Here is a 13,853-nt window from a genome sequence, read left to right as displayed (position 1 = left end):
AGCTTTTTTTTTTTGAGGGCAAGTTTGCCATAAACCCCGATAAATTCAATAAAATTCATAAAGTTTGTCATAACCCGACGAATTTCAAATTCCTAAACTTCACAACTCGCAATTCACAACCGGCAATGACAACTATTATCATCGACTCTAGGAGTATATTGAAATACACAGGAATAAGTTGTATTTAACAATGGTGTAGTAGGAATGGTGCTCTCCAACACCTTAATTTTGAAAAAATCTAGTTTGATTTAATTTGGGTGAGAAAGAAAGTTATGGAGTTAAATACTGTATAGACAGTAAGCATGACTTCTTCAATATTGACGACGCGGCCATGGCAACCATTATCAAAATACACAAGAGTACACATGAATAAGCCATATTTAACAATGGTATAGTAGAAATTATGCTCCCCAACACGAAAAACTTAGAAATTTGAAGTTCGCCGGAGGTATAACGAACTTTATGAATTTTATAGAGTTGGCTAGGGTTACGACAAACTTGCCCAGACAAAAAAAATTCCGAAAATTAAAGTTTAAATTTTTTTTTGGAAAATAAAGTTTTTTATTTTAGGTTTAATTATTCTGTTGGTCCTTATAATTTCAACAAATTTTTAATTAGGTCCCTATATATTTTTTTCTTTTTAATTGGGTTCATACACTGCTTTAATTTTGTAGTTAAGTCCTTCCTAGTATAAAAAATATTAGAATTAACTGAATATTTGTTCGCAAATTGAAGGTATTTATAATTGAAAACTTAATTAAATCTTTGACTACATGTATTTTGGTAAAAATATTATGTTAATTTTAACATTTTTAACATAAAAAGACGTAATTACAAAATTAAAAGCAATGTAAGAACCCAATTGAAAGAAAAAAGTACAAGGACCTAATTAAAAATTTGGTGAAATTATACGGACCAACAAAGTAATTAAACATTTATTTTATAATAAAAAAAATCCTATTTTATAATATCTATCTATATAGTTATTTATTTATTTTCATATTAGTAATAAACTTAAAAATAATTATATTTATAAATTTTATTTTAGTATAAATAAAATTTTTTGTTCCCAAAATTTTTTTTCAAACTCCGCCACTGGCCTCATGTAAAATATAGTGTATTTATATATACTTATATGTATTGGTTTGAGTAAAATGTCAAATTTATCTCAAAGATCATTCATTTTTTAAATTGGTTTTCGAATTTTCTTAATCAAATTCGTCTTTAATAAATTTTAAGCTACTCACATTAGTCATTCTACACTTCTATTACTAATAATAATTTCAAAATTTGTTAAGCATAAATTTATTATGTTAGTAGCCAATTAGGACTACCAGGTATATACTGTCGTTAGGACTACCAGGTATATACTTCAAGCATTCCAACAATTCACCGGTATTAGCATTGTCATGTATTATAGTCCAATAATAATCCAATTAGCTGGGTTCAAATCAAACGACGCTGCATTGTTCTTGTCCCTCATTGTTTCTGGCTTGAATGCCGGTGGCACAATTCTTGGAATCTATCTTATCGACGCTTCAGGCCGCAAAAAGCTTACTCTTGGTAGCTTATCAGGTGTGGCTATAGCCTTGACCATCCTCTCTGTGGCATGCTTTATTATAGGACATGGCAATGCTAGTCAAGTATATGTGTGGCTTGCAATTGTGGGTTTGGCTTTGTATATCATATTCTTTGCCCCTGGTATGGGTCCTGTGCCATGGGCAGTGAACTCAGAGATTTATCCTGAAGAGTATAGAGGAATATGTGGTGGCATGTCTGCAACTGTGAATTGGATTTGTAGTGTTATAATGTCTATTAGTTTTCTTTCAGTAGTTGATGCCATAGGACTTGGTGGGAGTTTCATGATTCTCTTGGGAGTCACTGTGGTTGCAATTGTTTTTGTGATCATCTACATGCCAGAGACAAAAGGATTGACCTTTGAAGAAGTTTCAAACATTTGGAAGGAAAAAGCCTACGGAAAAGACAAAAACGACATAAGTTTAGTTGAGAAAACAATTACATGAATTTGCTTTTAGTAATTACTATTGCATAACTCGTTTTCATTCTTATGTATTGTTATTTGTTGATTAACAATCATTGTTTATTGATCGTTTTATGTGTACACAAAATGAGTCACTATATTGTTAAAAAATTATAATTTTTAATTTATTTGTGGGCAATACATATAATCAATTATAATCACATTAGCTATTTTATATTATATGATTTATATATAGTTAATCTCATTTATGGTTATAAATGTTAAATAGAATAAATCATTATTACTTTTGATTTGAGTTTAAATGAGAGTAAAATCAGATATTCTATTTTACTTGGGCCTTTAGGGCTTAATGAAAACCAATAACTAAGTATAAATAGAACTCCAAGCTTTTGGTTCCTACATACCAAAATCACTTTGTAACCGTGGCTCCATTAGAGAGTTGTTATTTAGCATAAAATAAGAATTTGGTAGATTTTGGTTGAAGAAGATTAAAGAATCACACATTAAGATTAAGAACAACAAATCAAGATAGTGATCGTGAATGTAGGTATGCCTCCGCTGTCAGATATCTTTCACAAAACCATGACATTTGGATCCTTTTGTCCAACAGAGATTGTGAAACGTAACGGAGATGTCTGACGTGGATGCTGTTATGTTGACATGGCTATAACAGTGTCCCACGTTGAAGTGGCAGAAAGGTTTAGGGACAAAAAAGTCCCACAACCTTAAAACAACACCGTTCCATGCTCAACCCAGAAACCCGACCCAACATTGCAACCCATCTTCCCTCTCACGCTCGCTGAACCTTTTCCCTCCTTCATGGCTGCTTCAACACTCGTTGAACGCTAACTGCCTTGCCGCCGTTTGTTGGAAACGGAACGCTGCCGCCATCTTCTTCGTTATCATCATCCGTTGGTTACTCTCTCCTTCACCTGCATTGCCACTGTTGCATTTTCTTTGAACCAAATTCCACACCAGCCTTCTTCAAAGGACAATCATGAACATCACCTGCCTTGCCACTGTTGGTTGGACCGGCAACTCTGCCCTCATTAACCAAGCCATTATTTTAAAAGAAAAAAATAGACAGAAAAGAAACAAAAAGGAACAAGAAATTGAGGCTCGCATGTCATGTAGAGAATGAGGATAGGGAGAGAGGGTGGTGCTTACTCGAAGCAATTTGACAATGAAATCCTTATTCGGATGAGTTCGGTGGGCAAGTTGAATGCTGATTTCAGAGACGCATTGCAGCAAGGGTTCGTCCATAAGGATGCTAATGAATGAAAGGATGTTACAAGAAATTCTTAGAGAAAACTGATCAAACACCTAATGCATTCTCATAGTTGCGGCCGGCGGTCAAGGATGATCTTAGGAGGGGGTTTATACAGGAATGATGTCGGTTTAGGGTTGGGGTATTTTTTTTTTGCTAAACCTTTCTTCCTCATCCACGTGAGATACCATTACGGCGACGTCAGCATAATGGCATCTACGTCAGATATCTCCGTTACGTTTCACAATCTCAATTGGATAGAGAGATCTAAATGTCCTGATTTTCAGAAAGTCAAGGACGTAAATGTATTTTCCAATCATTAGGGACCAAAATTTTTGCGTGATAAAAGGTTAGGGACCTATTGTCATTTTCTCTTTTAATTTTAATATTGGAAAGATGGTTGTGTTTTGCTTTGTTATTGAAAGTTGGTGTGTTTCACTCAACTGTGAAAGTCATATTCAAAGAAATTAGAGGGTCAGTTTTCATTTACATGAAATTAGAGTCAGTCTTCGTTCATATACCTACAAATTTTTTAATTATGAATTTTAAATTTTTTATTTGAAAATTTGACCTACCGATTTGTTTTACAGGGAAAATAAAAAAATTAACTACCTACAAATTGAACCCTTTGATTTGTACACTCTTAAATTTGAACTTATCACTCTAAAATCTGACCCTCATATTTTAATTGAAAATTTTCCTAATGCCAATGTGACCTCAGATTTGATTTTTGCAATAATAAAAAAAAATCACCTTCATATTAAATTACAACACCCAAGTTTTCCATGAGCCTCAAAGGGTATGGTGTGCTAGAAGGCTCATTTTTTTTGTAATAGAAATTTTTGTTGTGTTATCGTTAATCATGGAAAAGTTAGGGGTATTTTAATTCAATATGGAGGTATTTTTTTTAGTTATGAAAGCCAAATCTGAGTCTTAGATTTGGGGTTTGGCAAAATTTTAATTAAAATTTGAGAATCAAATTTCTAGAGTGATAAGTTCATATTTGAGGGTGTACAAATCGGAGGGTTCGATTTCATGTGAATGAAAATTGACCCTCTCAGTTCTTTGAATGTGACTTCCGCACCTGAGTAAAACAGACCAACTTCCAATAACAAAGCAAAATACAACCATCTATCCAATATTAAAATTAAAAAATGACCCTTTAATGAATACTGAAGTTTCTAAAATTAACCAAGAAAATATAAAAAATTGAGAAAAATGATGATGCTCGGCTTCTCTCTTAGCTTAATCCATTTAACTTGCAATGCAGTTGTGAATTAGATAGAGTAAATTGTAAACCACACGTAATTAAAGAGTAATTAGTCAATAGTTTTGGTCCGGCCATTATAAATCTGATATTATAAATCGGTTTTATCATTCATAACTCCGCATTATTCACATCATTACTCAGAAAATCAGTGTTACAGTTCGGCATTACAATCATTAAATCGGCATTATAGTTACTAATCGGCAATCAATGTCATTTATTGAAAAGTGACGTTACAATTCAGCTCAACGGATTGCTTCACAAATATGAAACGTACAACCTGACATTTATCCTTATTATTGCTCTTTAATACAAACAATAAAACAGGAACATAACAGATTTATACATTATCACCTATAAAAAGGTATGATTTTCTATTCTAAAGGGACATTGAATTCTCAATACTAACTTAAGCTTCGGAGTGCCCTTACAGGTACACTCCCCCCTGTTTTTTGCTCAAAGCTCTATGCGATTGGACACCCTCTTAGAGTAAAAGCTCGAATTGTCACAAGGCTTAAAGGTCGGCACCAAAGGTAATAGCTCGGTGTCGACTACCAGAGACTGAGCTCTCCCTCCAGGTATCCATACAAGAACAATTGGCGCCCACCGTAGGGCCAAAAATATAAACCTCTCCACATATCATCAGCCTCGAGGTTCCTGTTTGAAGTCATGGATGAACAACCTCTGTCTACGCCATCCGAATTGCTCCAGATGGTGACCGAGTTACGACAAGTCGTGGCTGAGAAGAACCAAAGAATGGAAAATCAAATTGCCAACTTGAATAACACTAGAACCGAAAACAATTACTGATAAGAACGGATAGAAGAAGCCGAGCAGCAGTCAGGGCCAACACATGTCTCAGACACTGCCCGATAGGAAGAGGAGCAACCCAAACATGATGAGGAAACTCAAAAAAACATAGAGAATGACGATCAAGAAAGCTCCCCTGGACCATTCACGGCGGAGGTGATTTCGTACTACCCCAAAGGTTTACTCTGCCGACCACCCTAACTCCCTATGATGGGTTAGGTGATCCGAAGAAATACATCAAGAAATTCACCTCCATAATGATAGTAAACGGTGCATCTGATAAAGTTTTATGTCGTTGTTTTCCATCTTACTTAGACGGTCCTGCACTTGATTGGTTTTGTTCTTTGCCTGCAGGTTCCATTTCTCGATTTCAAGACATATCAAAACCCTTAGAGGAGTACTTCGCTGGATCAGCCATCTACCTACATGACTCCGATTACTTGAACACAGTCAAGCAAGGCCAGCACAAAAGTCTCAAAGACTACATGACGTGCTTCACAAAGATAGCCATGAGTATACCCGACCTCCACCCTGAGGTGGAACTACACACCATAAAAAGCGGATTACGACCTGGAAAATTCCAGGAAACTATTACTGTGGCCAAACCAAAAACTATGGCCGAGTTCCGTGAAAAAGCTAAAGGACAGATCGACATCGAAGAACTCCGACAAGCTCGGAAAGTAGAAAAGCCTCACCATAGAGACTACGACAAAACACGGGACAGCAAGAAGAATTTCAAACAAATTCCACGATATGAGATTTACACCAAATTCAACACCAAGCGCGATGATATCATCAAGGAGATCTTGAATTCAAAATTAATCAAGCCACCAAGAAAAGCTGGCAATTACCCAGATTCAAAAGGCACTGACCGATCAAAATATTGCTCCTTCCACCAGAAGCACGGACACAATACCTATGACTGCGTCATCGCCAAAGACCTACTGGAGTGACTAGCTCGGCAGCGTCACCTCAACAAATACATCAGCGGCCACATGCAGTGGTGAGCACCTACTTCAGGAGACCAAAGCTCGGTTACACAACATGGCCGAGATAGAGACCGACTGAACAATAGCCATCCTGAACTACCAACACGTACAATTAATTGTATTTCTGGAGGTTTTGCAGGTGGCGGAGCCACAAGCTCGGCAAGAAAAAGATCTTACTTAGCTATACTTTCCATCAACGCCGATCAAAGTCAACCGCAGCCGCTGCCAACATCTCCACAGATAACATTCCAGACAGCCGATCATGACAATAGCGTATCAAATCTGGATGATCCCGTCGTAATCTCGCTACAGCTCGGAGATCTCCTGGTTAAAAAGGTGTTGCTCGACCCAGGCAGTAGTGCCAATGTTCTCTTCTACTCAACATTCCAGAAAATAAAACTAAGCAGTAATGTCATCCAACCTTCCACTGGTGACTTGGTAGGATTCTCAGGTGAGCGAGTCCCGGTTATGGGCTCTATGTGGTTACAAACCACACTCGGTAAGTTTTCCTCGTCAAAAACTTCAGACATTCAATACTTGGTTGTTGATTGTTTCAGTCCCTATAATTTAATACTTGTCCGACCTTTCTTAAATAGGTTTGGCGCTATAGTATCTACAATTCATCTTTGTGTTAAGTTCCCTTTGCAGGACAACACAATTACAACCATTCACAGCGATGCCCGAGAAGCCAGGGAATGCTACAACAATAGTCTCAAAAGACCTAATCATAACACAAAAGCCCAGGATCACAATATCGACAACATGAACGACCAACACATGCTGGCCGACCTTGATCCCAGAGCAGGAACACTAGAAAGACCAACCCCAACAGAAGATCTCGATAAAATCTATTTCACAGAAAACTCAGACATATTCACATACGTCGGCTCAACATTATCCTCAGAAGATAAAACGTCATTCCAAGCATTCTTACAACAAAATGCCGACCTGTTTGCTTGGACCCCAGCAGATATGCCAGGCATCGACCCATCCATCATATCACACAAGCGAGCGTTAGATCCATCTGTCCGACCTATAGAACAGAAAAAGAGAAATCTCGGCCACGACCGAAAACAGGCTTCCCTAGAAGAAACCAAGAAGCTCATCCACGCGGGCTTCATCCGAGAAATCAGATTCACAACCTGGCTGGCAAACGTCGTCATGGTTAAAAAACATAACGGTAAATGGCGCATGTGTGTTGATTTCACCGATCTCAACAAAGCATGTCCCAAAGATTCCTACCCTTTACCCTCTATTGATTGTTTAGTTGATAATGCTTCTGGAGAAAAACTCAGCTTTATGGATGCATATTCTGGTTATAACCAGATCCAAATGCACCCATCCGATCAAAATAAGATAGCCTTTATTACTGAATATGGAAACTATTGTTATAAGGTCATGCCATTTAGTCTTAAGAATGCAGGTGCAACATATCAACGCCTAATGGACAAAAACTTCACCAAACAAATCGGCAAAAACATTGAAGTCTACGTCGACGATATGGTCGCCAAGACAAAGTTCGGCAAAAATTACCTTGATGACCTCACAGAAATCTTCGGACAGCTAAGAAAATACAACATGCGGTTAAATCCCGAAAAGTGTGCATTTGGTGTTCAAAGCGGTAAATTCCTCGGCTTCATGCTTACTAGCCGAGGAATTGAAGCAAATCCAGAAAAATGCCGAGCTATTTTAGACATGTCAAGTCCCCACACCATCAAGGAAGTCCAATGGTTAACAGGGAGACTTGCTGCACTTTCTAGATTTTTACCTTGCTTAGTTTCTAAATCCTCATGTTTTTTTCCAAACTTTAAAAAACAAAAAAGCTTTCCAATGGACTGATGAATGTGAACAAGCATTTTACAACTATTAAAGAAACTCTTTCAAAACCACCAATTTTACAAACCCCCCTACAAGGGGAGCCATTATTCTTATATTTATCTGTCACTAACTGGGCTATAAGCTCCGCCCTTGTTGCAGAAAGAGAAAAGAAACAATTCCCGATCTATTTTACCAGCAAAACCTTATAGAATGCTGAGCTTCAATACCCGAGCATTGAGAAACTGGCCCTCGCTCTTGTCTTCTCAGCCAGAAGACTCCGACCATACTTTCAGAGCCATGAAATCCATGTTCGAACAAATCAACCTCTATGGCAAGTCCTACAGAAACCTGAGCTGGCTGGCCGACTAGTTAAATGGTCGGTGGAGCTATCAGAATTTGATATCACGTACGAAGGACGAGCATCCATTAAATCCCAGTTTTTGGCCGACTTCATAGCCGAATTCTCAGTACCTAGTACAACTGAAGATTTCATCGAATGGGCTTTATACGTCGACAGATCCTCCAACCCACAAGGGTGTGGGGCAGGTATCATACTTGACGATGGCCGTGGCAATATTATCGAACATTTCCTCAACTTCTCATTTAAAGCAAGCAACAATCAAAGTGAATATGAAGCATAATTGCCGGCCTTAGACTCACGGCCGATCTAAACATCACCGAACTTAAGGTATACTGCGACTCCTTGCTTATCGTCCAACAGGTAAACAACTTATACCAAGTTAAGGACCCTTTGCTTTCTAAATACCTGGATGTCTTCCAAAATTTACTTTCAAAATTTTCTAAATACGAGATACAGCACATACCAAGGGAGAATAATGGCCGAGCTGATGGTGCACGAAATTGTGATCATCAATGGTGCCATCAACATGGTACGCTCAATTGCAATCTCAACTCTTTATCACAACTTCTCACAACTAACCAGCAAGTGCAATGGGTCGTCCAAGTAATAAACCTTACGCGAGTAAGGGTCGATCCCACGGAGATTGTTGGTATGAAGCAAGCTATGGTCATCTTGTAAATCTCAGTCAGGCAGATTCAAATGGTTATAGATGATTTATGAATAAAGCATAAAATAAAGATAGAGATACTTATGTAATTCATTGGTGAGAATTTCAGATAAGCGTATGGAGATGCTTTGTCCCTTCCGTCTCTCTGCTTTCCTACTGTCTTCATCCAATCCTTCTTACTCCTTTCCATGGCAAGCTGCATGTTGGGCATCACCGTTGTCAGTGGCTACAATCCCGTCCTCTCAGTGAAAATTTTCAACGCACTCTATCACAGCACGACTAATCATCTGTCGGTTCTCAATCAGGTCGGAATAGAATCCAGTGATTCGTTTGCGTCTGTCACTAACGCCCAGCCTTCAGGAGTTTGAAGCTCGTCACAGTCATTCAATCCTTGAATCCTAATCAGAATACCACAGACAAGGTTTAGACCTTCCGGATTCTCTTGAATGCCGCCATCAATTCTAGCTTATACATTGAAAAGCTGGCACTGACATTGATTTTGACAGCTCGTCATCTCTGACCTTATTTCCAGAGCCATATCATCAATTTGCAAACTGACCAGCCCTTAAGACAATTGTTACACAAACCTGAACTGGCTGGCCAACTCATTAAGTGGTCGGTGGAGCTCTCTGAATTTTGACATTCGCTACAGAAGCAGAGGACTAATCAAGTCACAATATCTTGCCGATTTTCCTCACCGAGTTCACTGAATCAGACCCAAGAAATAACTCGGCAACATGGACGTTATATGTAGACGAATCATACAACCCTCAAGAATGCGGGGCAGGGGTTATTCTAGAGGATGGGAATGGCTTCGCTCTAGAACAATCCTTGCACTTTTCATTCAAAGCAAGTAACAATCAATTCGAGTATGAAGCGCTAATCGCTGGACTAAAGCTTGCATCCATCCTAAATATTTCCGAACTACAGGTATATTGTGATTCTTTGCTTGTCGTACAACAGGTAAATGGTATTTACCAGGTAAAAGATTCCTTACTAGTAAAATACCTTGATATCGTAAAAGGATTAATTTCAAAATTTCATAAGTGTGAACTACATCACATACCTCGGAAAAATAATCACCGAGCCGATATCTTGTCTAAACTTGCAAGTTCCCAGACGCCAACTTCCTCTTTATATAGATCCACATTACTTACACCAACTGTAGCTTTGACCAAGGTTTTGAGCTTAACTCAGGAAGAAGACTGGCGAAGACCTTACATAGAATACATAAAATCTGGGAACATCCCACCCGGTACCACAAATATAGCAAAATTCAAAAGAATGGCATCCTTCTTTATTGTCTATGATAATTGTGTGTACAGGCAAGGTTTTTCTCGATCTTTGTTGAAATGTCTTTCCAGGAATGAAGCCGAACTTGGACTGGCCGAAGCCCATGAAGGTATCTGTGGCACACACATTGGCGGCCGAAGTTTGTCCTCAATACTATTGCGCGCAGGATTTTATTGGCCAACAATCCAAAAGGACAGCACCAAAAAAGTTAGAACATGCCAGAATTGCCAAATGCATGGCAACATCACACACCTACTTGCTGAGGCCCTCCACAGTTCTGAGGCAACTTGGCCATTCCATCAATGGGAGTTTGATATTCTCGGTCCATTTCTATTAGCACCTGGCCAGGTAAAATTCTTAATAGTTGCAATAGATTATTTTTCAAAATGAATAGAAGCGCAGCCACTCACAATGATAACATCTCAACAAATGATTTCTTTTGTCTGGAAGTATAATCTGTCATTTCGGCATTCCTCGGCACATTATCACTGATAATGGTCGCCAGTTTGCCGATAAAAAAATTCACATCTTTTTTGCAGAACTTAAAAATCAAACAACACTTCTCATCAGTAGAACACCCACAAACAAATGGGTTAGCTGAAGCCGCAAATAAAGTAATATTACATGCTCTAAGGAAGAAACTGGATGATGCAAAAAGTCTATGGGCCGAGCTTATCCCAGAGATCATATGGGGGTACAATACAATAATTCACTCAACCATAAAGGAAACACCCTTCCGCTTGGTCTACGGTTTAGATGCAATGATACCTGTGGATATCTCCCAATCCTCGCTACGCACAGAATTGGCCGACCAAACTACATAAGACATAGCTCGACAAACCGAACTTGATCTCATTGAAGAATTCAGATCATCTACAGCAATCAAACATTTAGCCATGCAACAGCACATTGCCCGAAGATATAACCAAAGACTTCAACCAAGGTCTTTCTAAGTCCACGACCTTGTGCTCAGAAAAATAGAACAAGCTAGGAAACCACCAGCACATGACAAACTAGCAGCTAATTGGGAGGGTCCTTACAGAGTAACAGAAGTAATTGGCAATGGAGCCTATTGACTACAAACGTTAGAGGGTAAAGATCTCCCTAACACTTGAAATGTATCTTCCTTAAAGTTATATTACAACTAATACCAGGGACATTCAAGTACTCTTTTTCCTACTACCAAGATTTTTCCCACAAGGGTTTTGCTTGGAGAGGTTTTAACGAGGCTAGCCTACCTGGGCCTTTAAAAGGTTCTTCAATGAATATTTTATTTTAACAAATCATTTCTCACTTCCCGCATAAAACATATCATACCGATCTATACTATCAATCCGATCACCCGGATACGATCAGTCATTCTGACTACTGACCTTAAAAATGGAATCCGATCATTCGGACAAAATCCGTCAATCCGACTGCAGACCTTAAAACGATATCTTAATCAGACAAATATCCGATCAAACTCGGAATCCGATCATTTCATCAGACAACAATCCGATCTAACTCGGAATCTGATCAGTCAATCAAACATATATCTGATCAAACTCGAAACCCGATCATTTCATCAGACAACAATCCGATCTAACTCGAAATCTGATCATTCAATCAAACATATATCCAACTTAGCTCAGAATCCTATCATTCACTCATAAACCCGATTTAACTCGGAATCCGATCACTAAAGCATGACCAACACAACTCTGAACCCAGTCATGCTGAATTTTGCAAAGAAGTCAATCAGATACCCGATGTTAGCCAGAATCATAACACTATGATACTATCATAGCCAACAGCTGATCTCATTCGCAATCATTGCCAACGAGCAAAACACAATACACATTATCAGCCCTATGAATCGGCACCCCAAACTCGGCCTACTCGCCTTTTCTAAATCAAATTAATGGCCATTCACCATTACCACATATTCTTACCACAATAATCTGGCTTCAACCAGATAAAAACCAACTTATCATACAACAATAACATTATATTATCATAACACACAAACAGAAATAACCAAGTTTGTCCTCTGCCAGAAAATAGTTGATGAGCGGATAATTTATACGCTTTTTGGCATTGTTTTTAGTATGTTTTTAGTATAGTTTAATTAGTTTTTATTATATTTTTATTAGTTTTTAGTTAAAATTCACTTTTTTGGACTTTACTATGAGTTTGTGTGTTTTTCTGTGATTTCAGGTATTTTCTGACTGAAATTGAGGGTTCTCAGCAAAAATCTGATTCAGAGGCTGAAAAGGACTGCAGATGCTGTTGGATTCTGACCTCCCTTCATTCGAAGTGGATTTTCTGGAGCTACAGAAGCCCAATTGGCGCGCTCTCAACGGCGTTGGAAAGTAGACATCCTGGGCTTTCCAGCAATGTATAATAGTCCATACTTTGCCCGAGATTTGATGGCCCAAACCGGCATTGCAAATCAGCTCTAGAATTCCCAGCGTTTAACGCTGGAACTGGCATAAAAATTGGAGTTAAACGCCCAAACTGGCATAAAAGCTGGCGTTTAACTCCAGAAAAAGTCTCTACACATGAAAGCTTCAATGCTCAGCCCAAGCACACACTAAGTGGACCCAGAAGTGGATTTTTACGTCATTTACTCATTTCTGTATACCCTAGGTTACTAGTTCACTATTAATAGGATCTTTTGACATTGTATTTGGACCTCATGACACTTTACACGTTTCTTTGTGTACTTCCCACGGCATGAGTCTCTAAACCCCATGGTTGGGGGTGAGGAGTTCTGCTGTGTCTTGATGGATTAATGCAATTACTACTGTTTTTTACTCAATCACGCTTGTTTCTATTCCAAGATATCACTTGCTCCTAAACTTGACGAATGTGATGATCCGTGACACTCATAATCATTCTCACCTATGAACGTGTGCCTGACAACCACCTCCGTTCTACCTTAGATTGAGTAGATGACTGACAACCACCTCCGTTCTACCTTAGATTAAGTAGTTATCTCTTGGATTCTTTAATTAGAATCTTCGTAGTATAAGCTAGAACTGATGGCGGCATTCAAGAGAATCCGGAAGGTCTAAACCTTGTCTGTGGTATTTTGAGTAGGATTCAATGATTGAATGACTGTGATGAGCTTCAAACTCCTGAGGGCGGGGCGTTAGTGACAGACGCAAAAGAATCACTGGATTCTATTCCGGCCTGATTGAGAACCGACAGATGGATAGACGTGCCGTGACAGGGTGCGTTGAACATTTCCACTGAGAGGATGGGAGGTAGCCACTGACAACGGTGAAACCCTTGCTTAAGCTTGCCATGGAAAGGAGTAAGAAGGATTGGATGAAGACAGTAGGAAAGCAGAGAGACGGAAGGGAAGGCATCTTCATACGCTTATCTGAAATTC

General features: G+C 38.7%; 2 protein-coding genes across 2 annotated transcripts in view; both read left to right on the top strand.

The window, feature by feature from the left end:
• Nucleotides 1-13,853, top strand: part of LOC107458218 (inositol transporter 1-like) — a 91,047-nt gene that overhangs the window by 3,754 nt on the left and 73,440 nt on the right. The window lies entirely within an intron of this gene.
• On the top strand, nucleotides 1,377-2,024 carry LOC107458217 (inositol transporter 1-like). The gene has a single exon (XM_016076416.1). It carries the CDS (start codon nucleotides 1,410-1,412, stop codon nucleotides 2,022-2,024), a length of 615 nt encoding a protein of 204 aa, XP_015931902.1. The 5' UTR covers nucleotides 1,377-1,409.

This window comes from Arachis duranensis, chromosome 7, assembly GCF_000817695.3.
Source record: "Arachis duranensis cultivar V14167 chromosome 7, aradu.V14167.gnm2.J7QH, whole genome shotgun sequence".
NCBI classification, from domain to species: Eukaryota; Viridiplantae; Streptophyta; class Magnoliopsida; order Fabales; family Fabaceae; genus Arachis; species Arachis duranensis.
The sequence above is the reverse complement of the archived record's forward strand: the minus strand, read 5'-3'. Positions and strand labels throughout refer to the sequence as shown.

Excerpts from the sequence above, each read along its gene's own strand:
- LOC107458217 (XM_016076416.1), top strand. The coding sequence starts at position 1,410 with ATGTATTATAGTCCAATAATAATCCAATTAGCTGGGTTCAAATCAAAC.